This window comes from Polypterus senegalus, chromosome 10 (assembly GCF_016835505.1).
Source record: "Polypterus senegalus isolate Bchr_013 chromosome 10, ASM1683550v1, whole genome shotgun sequence".
Classification (NCBI taxonomy): domain Eukaryota; kingdom Metazoa; phylum Chordata; class Cladistia; order Polypteriformes; family Polypteridae; genus Polypterus; species Polypterus senegalus.
Window position 1 is genome coordinate 133,566,917 of NC_053163.1, and position 27,201 is coordinate 133,594,117.

A 27,201-nucleotide genomic window follows, 5' to 3' on the forward strand; every position below is an offset into this window, starting at 1 on the left:
ATTTTTTTGACCTTTTGCAATAATTTTGGTTCTATTTTGAGTTTTTTACAGACATTGGGTTGATGCAGGTAATAAATAATGAGGGCAACAGATAGAGTAAAATCCACACAGGAGATCATGTTACTACTAGAACACTGGAGCGGAGTGGCACTAGTGGCCACTAGTGCCCGGAAGCTTTGAGTGTTGGTGCCAGGTTGATGACAAAGAAGAGGAGATGGACAGAAACTACTTTGTCACCTGCCATTTTGCAGACCTGGCAATGCAGTGGAACAAAGAAAGAGAAAAAGGCCAAAAGCAAAGAATAAAGGTAAAGACATGAAAAAGAACTGAAGAGACAGCAAGAAAAAGACACTTACAGGGGTTTAAGTGACTAACAAGTCTACAAGTTGTGCAATAATAGGCCTAGTCACAATAGCTATAGATTTAACTTCGGCATAAAATAACTACAGCAAATTTATATCCCAAGAGGTAAAACTATGCAAACAAGATAGGGATACCAAAAATAAGGGAAATAATTTTGAGCTCATAAAGTGTAGACTCTAGGTATTATTTAATTATTTTGGACAATTAATATAATTAATAGTATTATTAAGGAAAAAGTATACTGAGAAAACTGGTGAACATTTAAAAAGAGTAGGTACAGCTGGTACAGTTTCAAGTCATATGGGCTCTAATGTTTAGGTATATTCTAAATAGGAAAGCATGGAAGCCCTGCTGCAGTTGTCAGCTACAGTACTGGTGCAGAACCAGTAGGCCAATTCTGAACCAAGGTGTTTAGCACAGTGGATATTCAGCGATTATTCAAACAATTTAAACAATTCTAGAGGTGGCCTACCGGGGGAATGATGAGGGTTGCATAGCTATGATGTCTCATGGCAGTGATGCCAGCCAATACTGGTAAAGGCTGATGGCAGTCAAGGGTTACACCATGGGTAGAAAAGCACAAAAGGCAGCTAACTCAACCCTAAATGTGTGAAGAGTGGTCATAAGGGCTGGTTTGTGACCAGTTCAAGCAAAGGCACATATGCTCTGCCTTGGGCAGAGGTGGTTGGCACTGGCATCTGTGGTATGTTACCTTTCAGATTTTGAAGTTAATAGTACTGCTGCACATTGCTTAAATGAATAGTTTTGGACAGTGGCCTAATTAGCAATTAGACACAGAAACAGCATAGATTAAAAAAAAAATTCACACAGTGGACTTAAATGGCAGTGGGTTAGTTTAGTGGAAGGTTTGGACTTGTCTCATTTTAACCACCAAATCAGATGACATTTGAAGACTGCAAAAAATAAAGAAACAGAAGAAGAAAGATGGAGCAGATAAAAGACATCAGGAGCACATTTAGGTTCTTCAGATTGTCTTTGAAATAAAAAAGATATGTAATGAACAAATGGTCACATACAATTCTGAACACAAAAAAAAACAATCACTGCAACACAAAACAGACACTTCAAACAATTAGGACTGTTTAATTATATCATAAAGACATTGTACAAAAGATTTATCAGAGATGGAGTGTTATGGCATGAAATTTTATATATAGTTTGATAAGTATTTTGTATGTCTTTATTTGCAAATCAGACAAAGCAAGTGTAGTGTTTCAGGATTTCATTGATTACAACAGCAATGCTTTCATGTCTAACTAACTAACCCCCTGAGTCTTTAGGACTGACTCAGGATGTGAATTTTATTGCAGGGATAGGGGACGTGCCTAAAACTCATTTGGCAAGTGATCATCTGCAGGTCATACTCTCAACTAATCCCCACAAGGTTACCAAACTGCCTAGCTGGCAAGCTCCAGCTGAACAAATGGCCGTGGGTGCAGGTGTGAAAAGGCAGTGTGGGGAATGGAGCATCAGACCAGCTTGGCAAGAGTGACTGTGTTTGGACTGAAAGCCTAAAAGTCATAAACAAAGCAACTGGGGGATGAGTTGAACCAGACTTCTATTGGTCTAAAGTCAGCTGTTTGAGATTGGTTTTGGATTAGGGGCCGTTGTGTATCCACAATGCCCTACTGGTGTAAGGATTTGGAAAGAGAATCTATATATTTGGTTGCTTTACCCCTCCCTCTCTCACACACCATGGACATAAAGACAACACACTGAGAAGCACAACTTGACAGCCATATTGAGACAGGCATGTGGCCTGTCCTGAATAAAGCTGACTAGAATTGATGACTTAACTAGAGACATTTAAGTAACTACAAGCCTATGTTCAGCCTGAAACTACACATCTGACATTTATGAGGGTTGTATGGTTGCCAATATTTACATGTACTTTGCTTATTGTTATTTTATGAATATTATCAGTTTTACGGTATTTAAAGGTGTAATTTTACTCCTGCTGATCTTTTACTCTATGTACTTGTCTGAGGTTTTAGATGTAGAAGGGAAGGTGGGGAGAAGCTATAAAGTACAATACCTTATAAATAGTAGTAAGTCTAAGGGATTTGAGGCATTCTGGTAAAGTCTACACAATAAAGAATATGAAAGAGGAAAGTACAATACAATACAATACAATTTATTTTTTTGTATAGCCCAAAATCACACAAGAAGTGCCGCAATGGGCTTTAACAGGCGCTGCTTCTTGATAGCCCCCCAGTCTTGACTCTCTACAAAGACAAGGAAAAACTCCCAAAAAAACCCTTGTTGGGAAAAAATGGAAGAAACCTCAGGAAAGGCGGTTCAAAGAGAGACCCCTTTCCAGGTAGGTTGGGCGTGCAGTGGGTGTCAAAAGAAGGGTCTCAATACAATACAGTACAATACATAGAACAGAACAAATCCTCAATACAGTATACAAATACAAATTTAAGAGGTTCAAAGTAAAATTTTAAAGTCGATGATATCACATAATATGATTTGGATTTGTTTAATGTAGCACTTTACCAAGACAAAACAGTGTCTATTATAAAAGTTTTCAAAACATTATATAAATTTGAACAGTTTTATATAATCGTCTATACCAAAAATAGCATTTACTAGGATTTCCTAGTATATTGGATTTTAGGACAAAGACTTACACTAGAACCATATGATCCCATGGTAATATAACATATAACAACAGTCTTCTTGGTGAATAAAGTATCAGCAAGATGAATTATTGAATTACTGGCTCTTGGGATAAGCCCACAATACACACATTTCTTCAAGAATAAGTTCTGCACAGAACAACCACAAACTGTCAATCAGAAAACCACGATGGAAATTCATCTTGTACAAACAGTAACATTTCCATCATGTTATCAGTTACTGCACACTTCGCTCAAAAAAGAAATGCTTCCTTAATGCCATTAGGCACATACATACCACACTAACAGCATTTACTAGGCAAGCCTAATAACTGTTCATCTTATTGGCACCACAAAATCTCACTTCCACCAGTATTCAAACCCACTACCTCAGCACAAATTTCCAAGTGCTTTAATTATGCTACTGACTTAAAAGACAAACCAAACAAGAAAGGAAAGAAATGATAACACACATAAAATATTTTAGCAAGAAAATATGAGAGGTTTGTTGAACAAACCTCCAATGATGAGCGAAACCTTTGGACGACGTTTTCCCTTGCCCGGACGCGGGTCACCGGGGCCCCCCTCTGGAGCCAGGCCTGGAGGTGGGGCTCATGGCGCGCCTGGTGGCGGGCCTGCACCCATGGGGCTAGGCCGGGCACAGCCCGAAGAGGTAACGTGGGTCCTCCTCCCCATGGGCTCACCACCTATGGGAGGGGCCAAGGAGGTTGGGTGCAGTGTGAGTTGGGTGGTGGCGAGGCGGGACCTTGGCGGTCTGATCCTCGGCTACAGAAACTGGCTCTTGGGGCGTGGAATGTCACCTCTCTGAAGGGAAGGAGCCTGAGCTAGTGCGAGGTCGAGAGGTTCGGCTAGATATAGTCGGACTCACCTCGACGCACAGCTTGGACTCTGGAACCAATCTTCTTGAGAGGGGCTGGACTCTCTACCACTCTGGAGTTGCCCCGGTGAGGCGCCGAGCAGGTGTGGGCATACTTATTGCCCCCGACTGGAGCCTGTGCATTGGGGTTTACCCCGTGGACGAGAGGGTGGCCTCCCTCCGCCGGGTGGGGAAGGGTCCTGACTGTTGTTTGTGCGTATGCGAACAGCAGTTTGGAGTATCCACCCTTTTGGAGTCTCTGGAGGGGTTGCTAGAGGGCATACCTTCTGGGGATTCCCTCGTTTTGCTGGGAGACTTCAATGCTCACGTGGGCAATGACAGTGAGACCTGGAAGGGCGTGATTGGGAGGAATGGCCCCGATCTGAACCCGAGCGGTGTTTTGTTATTGGACTTCTGTGCTCGTCATGGATTGTCCATACGAACACCATGTTCAAGCATAAGGGTGTTCATATGTGCACTTGGCACCAGGACACCCTAGGCCTCAGGTCGATGATCGACTTTGTGGTCGTGTCGCCGGACTTGCGCCATATGTCTTGGACACTTTCGGGTGAAGAGAGGGGCGGAGCTGTCAACTGATCACCACCTGGTGGTGAGTTGGCTTCGATGGTGGGGAAGATGCGGTCAGACCTGGTAGGCCCAAGCGTGTTGTGAGGGTCTGCTGGGAGCGGCTGGCAGAGTCCCCTGTCAGAAGTAGCTTCAACTCCCACCTCCGGCAGAACTTCAACCACGCCCCGAGGGAGGTGGGGACATTGAGTCGAATGGGCCATGTTCCGTGCCTCTATTGTTGAGGCGGCTGACGGAGCTGTGGCCGCAAGGTGGTCGGTGCCTGTCGTGGCGGCAATCCCGAACCCGTTGGTGGACACCGCGGTGAGGGATGCCGTCAAGCTGAAGAAGGAGTCCTATAGGACTTTTTGTCCTGTGGGTCTCTGGAGGCAGCTGATAGGTACCGGCAGGCCAAGCGAACGGCCGGTTGTTGCTGAGGCAAAACTTCGGGCATGGGAGGAGTTTGGAGGCCATGGAGAACGACTTTGGACGGCTTCGAGGAGATTCTGGTCCACCGTCCGGCGTCTCAGGAGGGAAGCAGTGCAGTGTCAACACCGTATATGGTGGGGATGGTGCGCTGCTGACCTCGACTTCGGGACGTTGTGGGTCGGTGGGAGGAGTACTTCAAGACCTCCTCAATCCCACTAACATGCCTTCCAATGAGGAAGCAGAGCCTGGGGACTCTGAGGTGGGCTCTCCCATCTCTGGGACTGAAGTCACCGAGGTGGTCAAAAAACTCCTTGGTGGCAGGGCCCGGGGTGGATGAGATACCGGAGTTCCTTAAGGCTCTGGATGTTGTAGGACTGTCTTGGTTGACACGTCTCTGCAACATCGCATGGACATCGGGACAGTGCCTCTGGATTGGCAGACCGGGGTGGTGGTCCCCTCTTTAAAAGGGGACGGAGGGTGTGTTCCAACTATAGAGGGATCACACTCCTCAGCCTCCCTGGAAAAGTCTATTCGGGGTTCTGGAGAGGAGGGTCCGTCGGATAGTGAACCTCGGATTCAGGAGGAACAGTGTGGTTTTAGTCCTGGTCGCGGAACAGTGGACCAGCTCTTCACCCTTAGCAGAGTCCTGGAGGGTGCATGGGAGTTTGCCCGACCGGTCTACATGTGTTTTGTGGACTTGGAAAAGGCATTCGACCGTGTCCCTCGGGAATCCTGTGGGGGTGCTCGGGAGTATGGGGTACGGACCCCTGATAAGAGCTGTTGGTCTCTGTACAACCGGTGTCAGAGCTTGGTCCGCATTGCGGCAGTAAGTCGAGCCCGTTTCCAGTGAGAGTTGGACTCCGCCAGGGCTGCCCTTTGTCACCGATTCTGTTCATAACTTTTATGGACAGAATTTCTAAGCGCAGCCAGGGTGTTGAAGGGGTCGGTTTGGTGGACTCAGGATTGGGTCACTGCTTTTGCAGATGATGTTGTCCTGTTTGCTTCATCAGGCCGTGATCTTCAGCTCTCTGGATCGGTTCGCAGCTGAGTGTGAAGCGGCTGGGATGAGAATCAGCACCTCCAAATCCGAGAGCATGGTCCTCAGCGGAAAAGGGTGGAGTGCCCTCTCAGGGTTGGAGGAGAGATCCTGCCCCAAGTGGAGGAGTTCAAGTATCTCGGGGTCTTGTTCACGAGTGAGAGAAGAATGGAGCGTGAGATCGACAGGCGGATCGGTGCGGCATCCGCAGTGATGCGGGCTCTGCATCGGTCTGTCGTGGTGAAAAAGGAGCTGAGCCGTAAGGCAAAGCTCTCAATTTACCAGTCGATCTACGCTCCTACCCTCACCTATGGTCATGAGCTATGGGTAGTGAACGAAAGAACGAGATCGCGAATACAAGTGGCTGAAATGAGTTTCCTCCGCAGGGTGTCTGGGCTTTCCCTTAAAGATAGGGTGAGAAGCTCAGTCATCCGGGAAGGGCGCAGAGTAGAGCCGCTGCTCCTCCGCATCGAGAGGAGTCAGATGAGGTGGCTCGGGCATCTGATCAGGATGCCTCCTGGACGCCTCCCTGGTGAGGTGTTCCAGGCACGTCCAACCGGGAGGAGGCCCCGGGGAAGACCCAGGACACGCTGGAGGGACTATGTCTCCCAGCTGGCCTGGGAACGTCTTGGGATTCTCCCGAAGAGCTGGAAGAAGTGGCCGGGGAGAGGGAAGTCTGGGCCTCTCTGCTTAAGCTGCTACCCCCGCGACCCGACCTCGGATAAGCGGAAGAGGATGGATGGATGGATGGAAAATATGAGACGAGATCTTGTCTCTACCTAGTGTGTTCTGTATGTTACCTGTTAAGTTTACCAGTACGGTTTCTCACGTGTTCTAAGCTTACAGTATTATCTTAATTATCTCTCTCTGATGTGATACACTATAACCAGTAAGATCAAGCTATTAGTATGAATTTACTTGAAAAGCCACAGTTTATCCTTTATTGCATTCAGCTCTAGCATGATTAGGTGCTGACTAACTAAAGTATCTTAGTTGAAGATCACAAACTTTCTCCCACCCTTGTGTAAAATGCATACATAATACTTAAACTACTCGGTCTGTACATTCTGAGTTAGCTTTTCAATCAACAGCTGTAACTTACTGGAACTTGGCTGGCACTCTTTATTTCTCGATTGCCTGATTTCAAATTCACTAAGAGGGTACCTGCACCCTTTGTCCAAGAACTGTGCGCTCTGCATGATGAGTGAGAAGCATGTGTTGTTAACTATTAAGCCGGAATTGACCAAAATGAAGAAAGTGTTGTCCTGCTTCATCATACACCCTGAAAGCTATTCTCTTCAAAAGACAGGACAGATAACAATAAAATAAAAGAAGCAGAAAGTATGAAAATGATTTAGGGTTTTATTTTGGCATAATGTTTTTATCCTCCAGGTAATGTTACAAAAACAACTATAATGTTTACTAAAAAATTTAAGTAAAATAAAATTAAAAGGGACCTAATTATGAAACTCAATTTTCTGTTAAAACCTTTTTGAAGTATTGAATGTTTAGGTTACTAAGTTAGCAAAACGTCAAGGCGGCAAAAGGACTTCAATGTGAAGGACCCAAGTGCACTCTTGTACTGAGCCTGCATCCTGAATCGACTGGCTCATGGAATTTAAGGCCAAATTAATCTAATTTCATATAATCTATTAACACTGAATAAACAAGACCATTTAAATTTCTAATTCAAATATTTAGAATTTCTTAAAGGCAAGGAAGAAGTTTTTCCAAAAGAACCTTTGCAGGATTCAAGATGATAACCAGAAAATCACACAAAGAGAGTTAAGGTCAACACTTCAACAACATGACATGATCATTTTTGTTTGTGATTCATAATGTTTTTAAAGCATATGGTCATAATTTTGGGACCATTTAACTGTGGGCTAGTTCAAATGCTTCACAGACTGAATGGTGTTCTCCTGTTTTTAAAATGTTTTGTAAGTTCTTACTTGCAAAGTGGAATTTATTTTGCTGAAGCTGTTATCCTAAGCATTTTAGAACTCACAAGTGTACAGTACAGTCATTTCAATACTACTACATTTGAAGCATTGGCAAACCAAATCATAGTGATTAAGTCTGATTGCAAATCTTTAAGCCAAATTATTACAGGCCAATGTTGAATAATGCTGTACGATCTAACATTTTAAGAGAGGAGGTAAATACATTTTTGTATTTGAAAATTATGATTCTATGAGCCTCGCAGTTAGGAGACCCAAGTTCACTTCCCGGGTCCTCCCCAAGTCTGCATGGGTTTCCTCTGGGTGCTCCGGTTTCCTCCCACAGTCCAAAGACATGCAGGTCTGGTGCATTGGCGTTTCTAAATTGTCCCTAGTGTGTGTTTGGTGTGTGTGTGTGTGCTTGGTGTGTGTGTGTGCCCTGTGGTGGGCTGGCGACCTGCCCAGGGTTTGTTTCCTGCCTTGCGCCCTGTGTTGGCTGGGATTGGCTCCAGCAGACCCCCGTGACCCTGTAGTTAGGATGTAGTGGGTTTAATAATGGATGGATGATTCTGTGACTGTGCAGCTGCTGTATTTTGTGCAGCAACTTAAGTCTTACTGTGCAACTCTGACATTCTTTGTATAGGTTTGAAGCAAAATGACACCTTTTATTGGCTAACTAAAAATATTACAATATGCAAGCTTTTGAGGCAACTCAGGCTTATCTTCAGGAAAGATGTTGTAAATGACATCATGTCTAAAGAAGGGGCCTGAGTTGCCTCAAAAGCTTGCATATCTGTTTAGTTGGCCAATAAAAGGTGTCATTTTACGTGACTTCTCACTACATTCATAATGGCTAACACGGTACAACACCCTAGTGATATAGATTTGAAGGAAATCATTGAAAATACTTTTCTCTATAATCTGACTTACCAATACCTAAAAGTGCAACCAGAAAGAGAATATTTGTAGTTGACCATGAGAAGTCAGAGAAAGCTTTAATTATTCTCATTCATTAGACAGTAAAAATCAATAAATCAATCATTCAATCAATAAGTAAACTTTCAATAAATTAGATTTACTTGTGCACCAACTTTTCATAAGCTTAACTTTCACAGTATTGCAGTAAAATTCATCTTATGTGATCAATCATCTATCATTTTCTTGAATCCATTTTATCTAATGCAGGAATTAAGACAACGAAGGACAAGAGCTAACACTGGATAAAATGCAAGTCCATCACAAGGTATGTTCATGCTTGATGTGTATTTAATGTAGTTTATGTGTTCAGGTATGTCGTGTGGCAGAGCATTTACTGATTATGCATTATAGCTGTACATTTCTGAATATTCTCTGAACCTTACAGTTACAAATTAGCTTAGTGTTCATGTCACTGAGAGTTGAAACAAACTAGAGAACCCCGAAAAAAATATCAAGCAGAAAAATGAAGAATAAAAGTCAGAAAATGACAGGGTGTGCAACCTAAAAGTAGTAGTGCAGGGAGTCAGTAGCAGGAAATACTGAGCCATCAAGTTACTCCTTAAACAACAAACTATGTATCATTTTATCCAACAAGAGAATACAGAGTGGGAAAAAGGTGTAAATACTTTTAGCCCCTCTTTAATTTACTAAACTTAGTAATGTATGTATTGCAGTGCCTACACTTGATCAAAAAGTTCAAGTCTTAAAGAAAATAACATTAGGTGGCAGAGCCTTTAGGTTCAGCGTGAAATTAAGTTGTGCATTTTAATGAATTTGTGTTTATCATGGTGCCAGGGAGTGGCGATATGTTAGACAGACTTGCAACTAAGAATTTCAATGTACTCTGTACAAGTGACATACTGCTATTAGTTCTACTACTATTACTAAAGTGAATTGTCACATTTTAATTAGCCTACAATTCTTACTTTAATAACACAGATAGCTTAGACCTTTTCAAGGATGGTCAAAGCAGCAGCTCATAGCAGTCTCTAATGTTGAAGTTTTGATATTTAAAAAAAAATGGGATTAAACGCTACAGTATAATTCCCTGCCACAAATACTACTGTGAAGACTATTCTTCAAAACAGTGCATTGGTATAAAAATGTTGCCCTGTCCACATGTTATTCATTTTGGCCTCTTTCTGAGATATTAATAGATCAAATAGTTCTTTTATTGATTTGGGCCACTTTCTTAGGTATTAATAAATTAAATGCACAAGTAACTTAAGTGTGACTGCGTTTGAACACTAAAATCAGAATTGTCCAAAAATGTACATGTCCTCAACTGATTTGACATCACTGTTTATGTGACCCTCTTCATTCATCTGCATTGAAAATCAAGTTGGATGACAGTAGAGGCTCAGTGTGGTAATAAGTTTCATAAGTATTTGTGGTAACTTTCTAATGGAAATTGAACTTTTTTTTTAATCAGTCTTGCACACAGATCCTTTTAGCCAAGCAAAGCTCATGAATAGCATTTCACATTTTACAACTTTGAACTTTGCATGTCCTTCATACTTTCAAGCACAAAGCTACACAGCATCCAGAAATGAATGCAGTGTGGAACATGCAAAAATAAATGCGTTGAATACAAGTATGTGTATAAGAAACACACAACAGAAACCCCAATTTGGTTAACCCACTTACAGAATATTGACTTTAAGGCTAATGCAGATATATTTGTTATTAACCACGTTACTGCATTCGTTTTCATACTACATTTTAGCATGCAAGCATATCTGCCATTTCCTTCATCTCCACTGCTCAGCAAACTTTAGTTGTTTTTGGTATTTGTTTATTTGTTGCCAGTTTTCACACATAGCCAATCATATGTTACCTGATCTAAAAGAGAAAAAGTTAAAGTAGACGTTCTTGTTACAGAAAAGTAATGAAAACTAATTTGCAATGAAGACAGAGTGTTTACTCAAAATGTTGTGTATAAGGAAGTCATTCTTGCTTAAAAATGTTATTTTATTCCGTATGGAGTTACCTAAGCATACATGTATTGTTATAACAAGCATTTTAGCGTACAATCCTTCTTTCTTTTACAGGTAATGTTGACATAAGTAATTAAACACCCCCTACTAGCCTTCGCTTCATCGTCATATTCACAGGTTTGTACGAACTGGTATGGCTGTAATAATTGCATTCAAGGTATTAGCTATGATTTTTACTTTTCAACTTCTCTTCAATGTCATTATGTGCTGGTGACTTTGAGACTTCTTGCCCTGAAAATAATGTGAAATAGTGCAGAATCTCAGCATGCTGTTGGTGTTTATGATGGTCTAGGTTGCATTTCTCTTGACATATTTGTTTTTGTTAATTATGTGCCTGTGGGACACATTAAGGCTAGACACCTGTACAAATTCATATTAGATTTTGATTGCTTGCAAAACTAATTTGAACATTCAAATAAAATAATTTCATATGAGCCAAAAATCTGAATTATGTCTCCTTCAGCTGCAGCATGAGCCTAGTCTTTGTGTGATTTTTGGCTCACATTCATGGCTGTTAAACAAAAGTCTGTCTGTAGTTCAGATGAGGCATCACAAAAAACCCCACTCCTGCTCAAGAGAAGAGATGACAGCCTATACACAGCGGGCAATTATTTTGCGTTTTCTTAGTAGCAGATTTGGGTTGCTATTTTTGTGACATGAATAGTAGCAGGTCTCATTTTCAGCATTAAAGCCTGTACACTTCAGAAATGAAGCCTACAGTCGAACACTTTGTGTCCTGTGACAACAGAACATCAGACTAATACAGCTGCTTTCAAGAGTTTTCTCTCTATGGTAGGAGTTTCTCCATCCAGCAGTTTCAGTGTCCAGAGCTTGTGGGACTACAGATTATTCTTTGTGTCCATATTGTACTTGGATCTTGTGAAAGGAATGAGAAGTACTTTGTAACAAGAGGAGATACACCAAATATAAGCCACCCTGTTAACCCAAAATTAACAGCCTAAAAAAGATTAGATCTTTTATCCAGAAGGTGATAGGTTTACTGACTGTAATAGCTTCTTGAAACTATACTGCCTGTCTGTTTTGCTAAGCACCTTTAATGTTAATTTCTGAGACATCTGCTACATACAATAAAAGCTGACTAGATAAAGAAATGAATAATCTGACCACTATAACACCGAACTTTCAGATTCTAGCCCAAAAATGAGCACCTTTTCCTCCTCATCTGAACAACCTGAATTTTGAACATGCATGAAAGCCTGGCCTGGTCAAAGCATATGCAGTACTTTCTTTCTGTGGTGATCCTTTAGCAATGGTGGCTGCTAGCTAGTAGTTTCCTGAGCTTTCTGATTAAGCACTTCCTGTCCTTATCTCAGCTGTGTGCAGCCCTGACCTTACACACACACACACACACACACACACACATTCTACTGGCTGCTTAAACCAATCGATCCATCCATCCATTATCCAACCCACCATACCCTAACCACAGGGTCACGTGAGTCTGCTGGAGCCAATCCCAGCCAACACAGGGCGCAAGGCAGGAAACAAACCCCAGGCAGGGTGCCAGCCCACCACAGGGCACACACACACACACCCACACACCAAACACACGCTAGGGAATCGCCAATCCACCTAAAATGCATGTCTTTGGACTGTGGGAGGAAACCCTCGCAGACATGGGGAGAACATTCAAACTCCACGCAGGGAGGTCCTGAGAAGCGAACCCGGGTCTCAGACTGAATTCTGAATGCAGTATACACATAGTTTACCTTTACAGGGGAAAGGATGAAAGACAAAAAGCGCTACCTCCTACCAGCCAAAAACACAAGCTGACAAAATGCACAGAAGTATTCCACTTCCACTTACCATAGACATCTTGAAATATTCTTTCTTGCGCTTCAGTTGCTCTCTTTGTGGTCCATAGATGTTAAAGCCCCTGTCTGTAAATGGCAAGGAAATGTCTGTTATCTGTGTGATTTAAATAAACAAATGGAAAAAATAAAAGATAAAGAGATAAAAAAACAATAAACAGAGGCGACCAAATCAGCAGGTCAGCTAGAATTAAAAAAGGGAAGTTTTGTATAAATAGCCCCTGGCCATAACCTACACAGTCTAAAATCAGATTCACAGATAGGTCTTCTATTCCTCTTTTCAGTGTGCAGAGTAATTTGAAGAGCAATGCTAAAACTGGGTTCATAGGTGTCAAACACACACGTATAAATAAGAGACTGTAGAGAGATAACCCTAACCAAAAAAGAAACAATCAACTATTCAATCACCTGTATAATGATGCTGCATCAACTTTACAAACTAACTGATCTTTTCATTGAAAAAAATCAGTTAACGCAGAGGAGTCTGTTACTGGAAGTTAGATGACTTTTATTTCCTTTCTGAAGCGGGAAATTCAAATATATCTTCAGCATCAAAATTGGTCTGATGAAAGCAGTGGACTCTCTCTGAATTCAGGCGACGGCTTATCTAGTAAACTGTTACTCCTTCTGCCACTCAAATGTTCCAATGGCACAGAGCTCTTACAAACATAACCTCTTTAATCGTATCTTCATTTTCTACTTTCACTGCACTACTTTCTTGTTAGCATGTTTAGAACCTTACATCCGATCCAATCCCAAACTTACCTCTACTTTTGCCTCTTCAGTTCGTAATAGTAGTATAATTTACTCGGCAAGCTGTAGAATGAACTTCTCTACATTAGCTGTGGTAATTTTTGCAAAAGCTCCGCCCTGACATTGACACATCACTGAGAGATCCCATAGGGAGGGATGTGTTTTTGGGTTTATTAAAAGACATTTCCTGTTTGTATGACATTTAAAATGTAACTATGAAAAGGTAATTATTTAACCAAAAAGAGACATTTTTACTTTTATAAACCCAAGAAGACAACATGCTCGACAACCTGCTTATCAGGCTTAGTGTGAAATATTCTGATCTAGCTCACTGCCTATAGAAAATTTTTAAAACATGCAACTTCTGTTCCAAGATCCAAAAAACTATAAAGGAGTTACATCCAGCTAAGGAGCAACTAGTGTCCCTCTTCTTTGTACTATATGCACGAGAAGGTGTAATAAGGAAAACAGTTTAACAAGGAATACTTGTTTTATCTTACACTGTTCAGCAATAAATAATTTGAAATAAATTCTCCAGATTAAGTGATGCAATACAGATGTGAACAAGATGAGTTTCCCCCTACAACTAAAATACGTGAAGTTGTGGAAATTCCGCAGGTTGTTTCTGAGAGATGAAAAAGGTATCAAGCTGCAGACTTAATCCTTCAGAGGTTTTTTGCAAGTGAGGCACGACATGACATTTCATTGACCTAGTCTTCTCTGATCATACATGAATGTCAACCACTCAGTTCCTACTCAGCTTCCAAAATTGTAGTAACTGGAAGGACAAATAGTCTTCATTGCACATACTCCTGGTCTCACCCATGACACTCTGCCACGTTTACTCTCAAAATAGCTCAGAATTGGTAGGGCAGAGACTGGAACCTCAAGCCAGTTTCTTCTGGGACCAGTTTTGCAGGATCACTATTCTGGACACTACACATGTGAAAAATTATTATAAAAAAGGTATGCTGTCTTTTTATTTATTTATTTTTTTTTGTGGCAGGAAAAGAAACACAGCCTTGACTGAAATGTAAATGTAGCGAAGTCATGTCATTTTATGAAAGGGAAGCTACTACAAGAGTCTTCCGCATATTGGGTCAGGCACTCACATGCTTCAGTACTAGTTAAAAAAAGCAGATATAGTGCTGTGGTCTTAAATGCTTAGACGGATGAACAGCTAACTATAAAATGAAGAAGGTAACATACAGAGTAATGCTAAGACACTGTTATTTGAGTACCTTCTTCATCTCAATCACAACTGAATACCACAAAGAGAACAACTAAAATAGAAACAAAGGAAGTGCACAAGCTTTCATACAAAATCTGCAAGCTGAAGATTAGATAAGCAGTAGTGCTTCAGACCAGTTTCATAAATGTCTAGTAAAATACTGTTTTATACAACTAAAAGACTGGTGACTTACGTTCCACCTCAAGTTGCAACTTTAATGCAGTGAATTCAGTCACCTTCCAGTTTAGACAGACTCCTCAGTACTGTTCACATGTCCCATGCATGAGGAAGTTCATGAGCTAACTCTGTCACTTTCTTATTAAGACACTGACTCACAGTGTGATCCAATCACTTCCTACTTCAAGCAAATTATTACAGTGTCAAATTCACTGCTTATGCAATGACTCCCAGTGCATCCAGTTAACCCACCCCCAGAGAGACACCTAGCCACCCTCCAAAGTAGCTCTTGGCATGTCCACACCATAAAAAAACATCTCAGTGCAAAAATCAAATTATCAGCTTGTTTGGTTTCAGCTTCAACTGGTTTGGTTTCAGCTGATTTCTGACACATTTTTTTTTTTTATTTTATTAAAAACAAATAGCATTCCATACAAATAACTCAAGTTTAACAACCCTTCAAAAAATCAACCCTCACCCCTATGAAAGAGAGTTAGGCCAGCAGAGTAAAACTTGAAGCTAGTAAAAATAAGTAAATAGATAAATTAATAAATGAATAAAGATAAATGGAGTAAAAGAGGGGAGATCACCTGCTTCCTCAATTTAGATGCTTATTCTAAAATGTTATTGATTAGATCTTGCCAGGTTTTGAAAACGTTTTATACAGATCCTCTAAGTGCGAATTTGATTTTTTCCAGTTTCAAATAGTATATAAGATCACTGACTTAGAATAGGAGAATTAGGATTCTTTCAGTTGACCAAGATAAGTCTACGTGCCAACAGTGTACTAAAGACAATTACAATTTGTTTGTCCTCCTCCACTTTAAGCCCATCTGTGAGTCCACCAAACACAGCTGTTAATGGGTTAGGAGGGATTGTTGACCCCAAGGCTGTCTGAAAGACATTTAAAGATTTTGGTCCAGAATGATGTTAATTTGGTGCAGGCCCAAAACATGTGGCTCAGTGAGGCTGGGACTTGATAGCAGCATTCGCAGGTTGGATCTTGCCCTGGAAACATTTTGGACAATTTTAAACGAGAGAGATGCACTCGATATATAATTTTTAGTTGAATAATTGTATGCTTTGTGTATATGGAGCTCGAGTGAATTCTGTGCATTGCTGCTTTCCACTCCTTGTTTGAGATGTTGAGTGAGAGATCCTTTTCCCACTGTCCTCTTGCATCTTTGAAAAGGAGGGGCTGTAAAATGGTTTTATATGTTACAGAAATGCTCTCTGAGTCCCTGAGACTGATCAATATTTTTTTAGGCATGGAGGTAGTTATGTGGAAAACTGGGCCGGTTTTGTTTAACAAAGTTTCTAATTAGAAGGTAGTGAAAGGAATGTTGCTGGAAATTTAAATTTGTAGTGTAATTGTCCGTAGGATGCAAAGATGTTGTCTATGTACAGATCTCTAAATGATTTAATCCCGAATGTTTTCCAGACATTAAAAACTGCATACATTTGAAGGTGGAAAAAGGTAATTCTTATGCAGAGGTGCCACAGAAAAAAAAAACTTCTCTATCTTAAAATACTTCCTACATTGGTTCCATTTTCTGAGTGAGTGAAGCACCAATTAGGTTGTTAGTATATTGGTGATATCTTGTATTTATTGGGGTGCAAAGCAAGGAATATAAAGCATTATTTTATTTCTGTTGCGGACCAAGAAGTGTATGTTCATCTATTTGTGTCCATGTCCAGGTTTTTATAGCTTTTATATTTGCTGCCCAGTAATAAAATTGAAAGTTAGGTAGAGCCAAGCCGCCTTCTGCCTTAGGTCTTTGTAGGGTCGCCCTTTGGATGCGTGGATGTTTTGAATTCCAAATAAATGAGGTTATGTTTGAATCTAATTTCTTCAAAAAAGATCTATTGATGTATATTGGAATGTTTTGAAATAAAAAGAGAAGCTTAGGAAGGATATTCATCTTAACAATGCTAATTCTTCTAGCTAAAGTGAGATGAAGGGTTGACCATCTATGTAAGTCTTGCTTAATTGTTTCCATGCAAATGGCAAAATTTTGTTGATTATGAGCTTTATGTTTACTTGTGATGTTTACCCCTAGGTATTTAAACTGATAAAATGGGTAGCGCTGCTGCTTCGCAGTGAGGAGTCCCGGGTTCGCTTCCCGGGTCCTCCCTTCATGGAGTTTGCATGCTCTCCCCGTGTCTGCGTGGGTTTCCTCTGGGTGCTCCGGTTTCTTCCCACAGTCCAAAGACATGCAGGTTAGGTGCATTGGCGATTCTAAATTGTCCCTAGTGTGTGCTTGGTGTGTGTGTGTGCCCTTTGGTGGGCTGGTGCCCTGTTCAGGGTTTGTTTCCTGCCTTGTGCCCTGTGTTGGCTGGGAATGGCTCCAGCAGACCCCCGTGACCCTGTAGTTAGGATATAGCGGGTTGGATAATGGATGGATGGATGTGATGAATAAAGGGAAGGTTTCTAATCTAATGTTGTATGCTTGAGAATTCACTGGGAAGAGCACACTTTTATTTAAATTGATTCTGAGACCAGAAATCTTTTAAAATTCTGTTAGTGCTGTTAGGACTGCAGGCACAGTATATTGTGGGTCCGATATATACAGTACCATATCATCTTCATATAGAGAAACTTTCTGTTCCAGTCCTTCTCTAATAATCCCCTTTATCTCATAAGCATTTTGACAGTGAATTGCCAGTGGTTCAATGGCAATGACAAAAAGCAGTGGTGACAAGGGGCATCTAGTTTAATTAAATTCAATTAGGATGAGTCAGTTTAATTATCTGTTTTTAGAACAACCACATAATTACTTAATAATAATTCTTTACATTTATATAGCACTTTTCTCAATACTCAAAGCACTCCTGGGATGTGGACACATGATCTCCTTAGTACAAGGCAACAGCGCCAGCACTGCTCCATGCTAACACTCACACACACACTGTCTTTTCAACATATGAAAGAAAACTGTTACAGTGCACAGTTGGGCTTCATATATATTTTCTTTCTATCAACTGTAAATGTCAGTTCTTTAATTAACAAAGTTTTAATCAAATATGAATTGGGACAGCTTAGCCAAACACCAGACATTTGATGTGTTCATTCCATGAGCTACAGAAAAAAAACACAAAGATGCTAATTGTAAGCTCACACAAATAAAATAAATGGACAGTGTGATCTGGTCTATAACAGGCAGTGACGCTCTAAAATGTATTGTCATCTTCCATTTTGAAGCCTCACTGAAGTAACAGCTTTGATTGTTGGGTTCATCAGGATGGATGGGTATCTAGATATTGATGGTATACCATTGTGTTCTTTGAAAAGGAGGTGGCCAAAAAAGAATTAATGTCAGTTAGCAGTTTTTCTTGGATTATTTGTCGGTGGTCTGCACCAGGGAATCAATACAACAAAGTCATTAAGACTCTCTTTGACAAACATGCTCTGGTGTGAAATAAAGGATTTGAAATAAACTTGTAGGCTCATGAGTAATAAAAGCAACCAGTGTATTTCCCTTATTTTAATCATTTATACAGAGGTGTAGCTGGAGAAATAATAAAAACAAAGTGCGCAACAGCAAATAAAAAAAAAGCCATTTTTGGTCTGTGTCAGGGAACTTCCAGTCTGATGGGATGAGTGGTTGGGGGGCTGAACACAAAGGTCTATTTTGAGCAATGCCACATTAGCACAGTGATGAAATATTATGTTGTGAAACAATTTCAGAGAAACATGTATAAAGATGTATACAACATCAAAAATGGGAACAGTAGCAACGCACTGAAGGTAACAGTCTGTCCAAGACCCCTACACACTAAAATATGTTAATAGAAACATACACACTTATACTTAAACGCATTATATAAGCAAACACAGTATGTGTATTAATTTAAAATTAGTGTTTTTGTAAATTTCCCTCATGTTGTTCCATGCAGATAACATTAGGGGCATTAGTTTAGGCTTTGTTTGTCTTCCTTCTTGTTTTTCACCCTCTGACCCTTCAAGAGTAGCAGCTATCTTTTCATCTCTGTCAATTGAGAGCTTTCATTTGCACAGTCCATTACCAACTTCTTGTGGATTTATTAGAATTCCAGTAAATGTAAGTTATTTTGTAAAGAAAAACGGACAGGTAAGCTAAACTTACAGATTGGGAGTCAAGTCTATCCATTATCCAACCCGCTATATCCTAACTACAGGGGTCTGCTGGAGCCAATCCCAGGTGGGAAACAAACCCCAGGCAGGGTGCCAACCCACCACAGGGCACACACACCCACCAAGCACAATTTAGAATCGCCAATGCACCTAACCTGCATGTCTTTGGACTGTAGGAGGAAACCAGAGCACCCGGCGGAAACCCAAGCAGACATGGGGAGAACATGCAAACTCCACGCAGGGAGGACCCGGGAAGCGAACCCGGGACTCCTAACATCGAGGCAGCAACGCTACCACTGTGCCACCTGTGAGTCAAGTCTTCAATTGGAACACTGACAGTTAAGGTCTGCAATGAGTAAAGAGGGCTTTGGGGTATTCAAAATGCTGAGGACACACAGCTGAGGAAGCAGAAATGGGAGAAGGGGTGACTGAAGCACACCAAGATGAGTGGAAAAACTGGGAGCTGAGGAGAGAATCACAGAACATACATATTACTGACAAGGCAAGATTTTACATAAAGACATTTCTTATTTCAAAGTATGTATGCAATTAATTGTGTGTATTAAGCATAACATATGTTCAATGCGTTTTTACTTTTCATATATTGTGTTTTGGTACACACCTTATTATTTAGAACATTAGAAAAACTGCTGAGAATAGGCAATTAAACCCATCAAACCTTGCCAGTCATATCCACTTAATTCCTTCAAAATAACATCAAGTCTAGTTTTGAAGGTCTCTAAATTTCTACTGTTAACCACATTACTTGGTAACTGTTTCCATGTGTCTGTGGTTCTCTGTGTGAAGAACGTCATAAAATTTGTGAGTTGTACCTTTAACAATTTTCCAATTGTATTCTCACGTTCCTGTTGAACTTGTTTTAAATCAACTTTCCACTGTACTAATTTCTTCATAATTTTAAACACTTCATTTGTGTCACATCTCAGTCTCTTTTTGCTTAAACTCCAGTGCTGGAATGTCTAACTGTAAAATGCTATCCTTTTTACTTGCCTCAGGAGTTTGTCATTATTTTTATTCTGGCCATTTACATTCCTCCGGGAGTTAATTCTAAAGAAGCTTTGAGTGTACTTTACCGAACTGTTACAGAGCTGAAAATAGTACATCCCACTGATTTTATTATTGGGGCTGGAGATTTTAATTATGTAAATCTGAAGACTGTTTTCCCCAACTTTTATCCGTTTGTGAACTTTCCAGCCACAGGATAGAAAAAATGGGATCTTGCGTGTACAAACTCTTGAGATGCTTATCCATCTCGGCCTATCTGATTATGTTCCTGCTATGCTACTGCCTGCATATAGAACACTGCTTAAACAGCCCAAACCAATTCTCAAAGAAATCCAAGTCTGATCACAGGGAGCTGTTTCAGCTCTGCAGGACTGATTCGATAACATGGGCTCGGCCACACTTAAAGCAGTTGCCACATACAGTATAGCCATCAGATTAACTTAGTGGAGTATGCATTATCAGTCACAGGCAACATTATCAGGTGCATACCTGTAGATGTGACTGCATCAAAGACCATCAGAACATGTGCAAATCGGAAAATGTGGTTGACATTGGTGGTACATGAACAATTAAAAGCCTGTAATGCTGCTTTAGATGACGAGGTAGCATTTAGGACTAAACAAAAATATGACAAGAAAATGCAGGACACTTTGAGATACATGATGCTTGTGGCAGGGAGTGCAAGTCATTACAGGCTATAAGACCATACCACCTGTCTGCAAAGTCAATGCCACTCTTCCAGATATTCTAAATAACTTTCATGTGTACTTTGAATACCCCGAACAACATACCTGCAAGTAAGTCCATTCCTCCTTGGGAAGAACAGGTACTATTTTTGTCCACTGACATAAGAAGAACTTTGTTGAATATAAATCCATGCAGAGCTGCTGGAGTAGACACCATACCTGGCCAAGTGCTCAGTAAACATGTAAAACAGATGATGGATGTCTTTGCAGACATCTTCAACATTTCTGTGAGGCAAAAAGGTCCCCAGGTGCTTATAACCACCATCATCATACTAATACTGAACAAGTCTTCCGTCTTGTTATCTCAATGGCTATCGCCCCATTAACTCCTGTCATCATTAAGTGCATCGAGAGGCTGGTCTTCGACTATTTGAAAGCAGGACTTCCCAATCATATGACCCTCTGCAGTTTGCCTATTGCCCAAACTGTTATAATGAAGATGCCCTATCATCTACTCTTCATCTGCCTCTGTCATATCCAGACAAAAAAGACACTTATGCTAGAATGCTTTGACTTCAATTCAGCTGCCATCATCATCATCATCATCCCTTGGAAACTCTAAGGGAGTGTGTGCCCGCTAGGCTATAACACTTCCTCGTGCAACTGGATCCTGGTCTTCCAGACAGAGGGATTCCAAACAGTCCATATCAGTAACAGCATCACCAGTACAATCATGCTGAGCACTGGCACTCCCTAGGTCTTTGTACTCCGCCCACTTGTGTTCACTCTGCTCACTTACGATTGTACAAATTCTTTGATGTACATCTGACAGCTGACCTTAATTGGTAAATTATCACCACCTCCTTAGCCAAAAAGATGCAGCAGTATCTCCACTTTCTTGGTGGCCGAAGAAGGCAAGTGTACCTCCCCAAAATTCTCACTACATACTGCAGGGCACCATTGAGTGTGTTCTGACCAGTTGGATCACTGTCTGGTTTGAGAACTGCAGTGTCTCTGACCGTAAGGTCCTACAAACAATACTGCAGACTGCTAAAAAGATTATTGGGACCACTTCCCTCCGTTAAAGGCATCTTTATGAAGCATTGCATCCACAAAGCCTATTCCATTGTGAAGGACCACTACCACCCCTCTAAAGGCCTCTTTGTTCCACTTCCATCTGCTCCTAGTAGTTTACTTATATGCAGTACATTTGTTACACTTGTTAGTACCGTTGTTTATTATTATTTGTTGTCGATATTATTTATTTATTACGTGTTTTGAAGTGATTATTATCTATTTACTTACCTATTATTTATCTATTTATAGTATAGTACAGTATAGTATAGTTCTTTACTTGTCTTGCACATGTCCTATGTTTATGTATATGTTGCACTGTGGTCCCGAGACCTTAATTCTGTGCCACTTTATGCTGCAATATGAAGTATGGATGGTATCACAATAAAGCCACTTGACTTGACTTGACTTGACTTGAGGGTGGCGCAGTGGGTAGCGCTGCTGCCTCGCAATTAGGAGACCTGGGTTCGCTTCCCGGGTCCTCCCTCCGTGGAGTTTGTATGTTCTCCCAGTGTCTGTGTGGGTTTCCTCCAGGTGCTCCGGTTTCTGTCCAAAGACATGCAGGTTAGGTGCATTGGTGATTCTAAATTGTCCTGTGTGCTTGCCCTGCCTGGGGTTTGTTTCCTGCCTTGTGCCCTGGGATTGGCTCCAGCAGACCTCTGTGATGCTGTAGTTAGGATTTAGTGGGTTGGATAATGGATGGATGGACTTGACTTGAAGAAGTTCATCTCTTTCAATCTTTCATCCTAACTAGTCATTTATAGTCCTGGATTCAGCTTAGTAACTGTTCTTTGGGCTTCTTCTAATGCTGCTATGTCTTTTTTGTAATGTGGAAACCAAAACTGCACACATTATTATAAAGCTTAAGCATAACCTCCCTTGACTTGTACTCTACACACCATGATTTATAATCTACCATTCTGTTAGCCTTTTTAATGGCTTCTGAACACTGAAAGATTATAATGATAACTTATAAATCTTTCTTATAGGCAGTACTATTTTCAGAACTCCCATTGTATATTCAGATCTAACATTTTTACTTCTTACATATAATATTTTATATTTACTGATAATAAGCTACATCTGCCACAAATCTGTCTAAGCCTGTATGTTGTCTGAGGCCTTTTGTAATGATTAAGCACATTTTAGATTATATGCCAATCTACCTACTGTAGCTTGGTATCATCTGCAAACTTATTCAGATAACTGTTGTCACACACATGCTTGGGAGGCAGTCAAAGGCTTAACTGAGCATAAGATGCAGAGTCAGGGGTGAATGAGCTGCACTAATGCCTTTTCTCCCTCTTTTGCAGACCACCAGAAGAGAAAACCAACTAGAGCTCCACCCACTTCCTCTGCCAGCTCATGCCCTCCCACTGACCTTATTTCCACCAAGGACCCGCCTCTTCCTGCACACCACTTATAAAAGACCCAACCACTTCACCTTCTAGTCAGTCTCACTCGGACTCGGTCTCATTGACTACTTTGATTTTGCCAAATATTCTGCTGGTTACTACAGTATACAGTTGGACCTCCAAACCTTTTTCTTTGTTTTGTCTCATATTACAGTGGCATAGTCAGCAGAATCGTGCTCAGAATGTCGGAAGAGTAGGACCTGAACTCCATTTTGACTAATCTGACAGTGGCACTACAGTGAGTGCAGTTGCAGGTGGCCGAATCTGAGGCAGGGATCAAGGCACGGCTTGCCTTACAGAAGGATCAAGCCAGGATGCCATCGCAGGTGTTCATTCCACTTACAGACCAAGATGATATTGAAACCTTATTCCTGATCTTTGAAAGGATGGTGAACAGGAACTGCTGACCCCAGAGCGAAAGGGGTAACATCCTGGCACCCTTCCTTAAGGGCAAGGAATAGCTGGCCTATTATGACCTCTTGAAGGAAGACACCACTGATTGTGACTAGCTCAGGGCAGAGGTTCTCAAACGGTTCAGTGTATCCACAGACCAACAGGCGAGGCAATGGCGTGAGTGGCACTTTGACCTGGAGCGGTCGACTTGCATATAGGCCTTTGAAATCTGTGGCAAAACCAGCACCCAGAAAATTGTCGAGCAGTTGGCCTGTAACGTACTTATAAATGGCCTTCCAGAATCCCTCGTTGAGATCATCGTGCGGCGTCCCAATTCAAGAGATCCGAATGGCCCACCCCCAAGCTTGACAGGTAAACTGCAATCCTGACCTGTGGGAAAGACCTAAAGAGAAGAGTCTGGCACTTCTCCACTATTTGCAAGTGTGGGGAGCCCGGACACATTGTGATGGCCTGTCCCCTTCTCGGCGAACCAATGGACTGTGGCTGGCCCCAGGGAGTAAGGTATTGTGCCCTTGTCAACCCTTTGTCTCTTCTCCACACAGGAGTGGCTATAATAAATAGATACAAAGTCTCTGTTTTGTACGATTCTGGGAGTAACTTTTCCATTGTTGCTCACTGACTCATGTTGCCATGACAATGGTTCGATTGAAAAGGCCAATATAACCTGAATTCATGGGGAGATAAGGAAATACGGCACAGCCTCCTGTGTAGTTAGTGTTGGGGATAATCTCCGAAGCCTCACAATGGCAGTTATGCCTCATCCACCGTACCCTGTGATACTAGGTCGTGACTGGTCAAAAAGTATAAGCGGCAACCAGACTATCACTCCAGCTATACAGTAGAACCTAACCATGGACGGCGACAACATGTCCCAGATTGTCTTCATGCTGTGTTCACTACCGGCAACTAGAGCTGATGTGGCTGTCCAGTGTGATGTGGTGCACGATTATGCGCTGTCGTCCCCATCATCAGATGGCGGCGTGGCATTGCGGCCCAAAACCATGCCCCTCGAGGGCAGCCCCCATTCACTTAATGCTATACAATAATGCTATACATTTTCAGTTCAGGTAAATGTTGGGATCCTTAAAATGGGAAAAATGGAATGATGTTTCCCTAAGGCAGTGATTCCCAACCACTGTGCCGCGGCACATTAGTGTGCTGTAAGAGATCATCAGGTGTACCGTGGAAAATTATCCAGTTTCACTTAATTGGTCTGAAAATTATTATTTATTTTACTGCAAATAATTTGTCTTCGTTAGTCTATGCGACAGTGACAGGCAGAACAATTAAATACTCTTCCACTAGGTGGCAGCAGATGGCTAATTAATCTGTGTATCTACATGTTGCCATTCAAACAAAAGAATTAGTGATGCTTAAGATTTACAGCAGTGATAGCAATGGATAAATATCTGAAAAGAAAAAGTACACAATCCAAACTGGGTCGTGGAGAAAGTTGTGATCCAGATGAAGGACCTAGTATGAGTAGTGGTCAGAAGACAATACAATATAAGTTATCTTTCCTTTGGATTTACTTTTACCGGGGAACCAACTGAGCTGATTCCGTTATGCTTAGTATGGGGGGAAAGCTGTCCAACAGTGCCATGGTTCCCAGCATACTTAAACACCATCTCCAAACAAAACACCTGTCACTTCAAAACAAGAACACAGACTATTTTATTCAACTTTGTGAACAGACTAAGAAACAGGCAACTTTAGTGAGGAAAACAACGAAGACGAATGAGAGAGCTCTCAAAGCTACCTACCAAGTTGCTGAATTCATCGCCAAATCAAAACAGCCACACACGGTGGCAGAGACACTAATACTACCTTGCCTGCAAAATCATTGTAAATGAGATGCTCAGCTCTGGCGCTCTTAAAGAAATAGCCCAAGTCCCTCTCTCAAATAATACAATTGCCAGACGTATTGATGACATGTCTGCAGACATTAAAAGGATCGTTTTGGAAAAGTGGCACGTCAGTGGCAAATTTGCATTGCAACTCGATAAATCTACAGATATCAGTGGACTTGCACAACTTTTGGCAAATGTGCGCTTTGTAGACGGAGACACCATCAAAGAAAACTTCCTGTTTTGTAAAGAATTGCCAGAAAGAACAATAGGAGAGGTAATTTTTCGAGTTGTATCAAAGTACCTTGAACAAGGAAAACTTAAATAAGAAAACTGCATAAGTGTTTGCACTGATGGAGCACCCGCCATGTTGGGGCGCACCAAAGGAATTGTAAGCAGAGTGAAAGAGTAACATCCAGATGTTATTGGGACATATTGTTTTCTGCACTGTGAGGCACTCGTTGCCAAGACATTACCAGCAGACCTAGCTCCTGTATTGGATGATGTTGTGCGCATTATAAACTTTGTGAAGACAAGACCTGTAAAAAGTCACATGTTTGCATCATTGTGTGAGGAAATGGGAGTGGAGCATAAACTGCTATTGCTGCATAAGGAGGTCCAGTGGTTGTCCTGTGGCAAAGTTTTAGCCTGTGTGTATGAGCTGCGGGCGGAAATAAAAGTCTTTTTGAAAAATGAGAGGTGTGATGACACTAAGTTGCTTTCAAGTGATGAGTGGTGTGCAAGACTGGCATATCTGGCGGATATACAGTGGTGTGAAAAACTATTTGCCCCCTTCCTGATTTCTTATTCTTTTGCATGTTTGTCACACAAAATGTTTCTGATCATCAAACACATTTAACCATTAGTCAAATATAACACAAGTAAACACAAAATGCAGTTTTTAAATGATGGTTTTTATTATTTAGGGAGAAAAAAAAATACAAACCTACATGGCCCTGTGTAAAAAGTAATTGCCCCTGAACCTAATAACTGGTTGGGCCACCCTTAGCAGCAATAACTGCAATCAAGCGTTTGTGATAACTTGCAATGAGTCTTTTACAGCGCTCTGGAGGAATTTTGGCCCACTCATCTTTGCAGAATTGTTGTAATTCAGCTTTATTTGAGGGTGTTCTAGCATGAACTGCCTTTTTAAGGTCATGCCATAGCATCTCAATTGGATTCAGGTCAGGACTTTGACTAGGCCACTCCAAAGTCTTCATTTTGTTTTTCTTCAGCCATTCAGAGGTGGATTTGCTGGTGTGTTTTGGGTCATTGTCCTGTTGCAGCACCCAAGATTGCTTCAGCTTGAGTTGACGAACAGATGGCCGGACATTCTCCTTCAGGATTTTTGGTAGACAGTAGAATTCATGGTTCCATCTATCACAGCAAGCATTCCAGGTCCTGAAGCAGCAAAACAACCCCAGACCATCACACTACCACCACCATATTTTACTGTTGGTATGATGTTCTTTTTCTGAAATGCTGTGTTCCTTTTATGACAGATGTAACGGGACATTTGCCTTCCAAAAAGTTCAACTTTTGTCTTATCAGTCCACAAGGTATTTTCCCAAAAGTCTTGGCAATCATTGAGATGTTTCTTAGCAAAATTGAGATGAGCCCTAATGTTCTTTTTGCTTAATAGTGGTTTGCGTCTTGGAAATCTGCCATGCAGGCCGTTTTGCCCAGTCTCTTTCTTATGGTGGAGTCGTGAACACTGACCTTAATTGAGGCAAGTGAGGCTTGCAGTTCTTTAGACGTTGTCCTGGGGTCTTTTGTGACCTCTCGGATGAGTCGTCTCTGCGCTCT

The 27,201-nt window shown here is 41.3% G+C and overlaps 1 protein-coding gene and 1 long non-coding RNA gene across 4 annotated transcripts in view; one reads left to right on the top strand and one right to left on the bottom strand.

Moving 5' to 3' along the window:
• Window positions 1-14,921, bottom strand: part of matk (megakaryocyte-associated tyrosine kinase) — a 37,218-nt gene extending 22,297 nt beyond the window's left edge. The window contains exons 1-2 of one of the 3 annotated variants that reach the window (XM_039766726.1): window positions 14,836-14,921; window positions 12,654-12,727 (exon numbers count right to left, since the gene is read on the bottom strand). In XM_039766726.1, the coding sequence (XP_039622660.1) occupies window positions 12,654-12,662 (9 nt within the window). In that variant the 5' untranslated portion in view covers window positions 12,663-12,727; window positions 14,836-14,921. Of the gene's footprint in view, window positions 1-12,653; window positions 12,756-13,423; window positions 13,519-14,835 lie in introns of those variants that run through there. The other 2 variants (XM_039766724.1, XM_039766725.1) reach the window with 2 other exon arrangements.
• On the top strand, window positions 9,050-23,124 carry LOC120537640. Its single transcript, XR_005635362.1, has 3 exons — window positions 9,050-9,094; window positions 10,881-10,943; window positions 23,033-23,124. It is a non-coding gene; the product is annotated as an uncharacterized LOC120537640 (long non-coding RNA).
• Window positions 23,125-27,201: the final 4,077 nt, after the last annotated feature.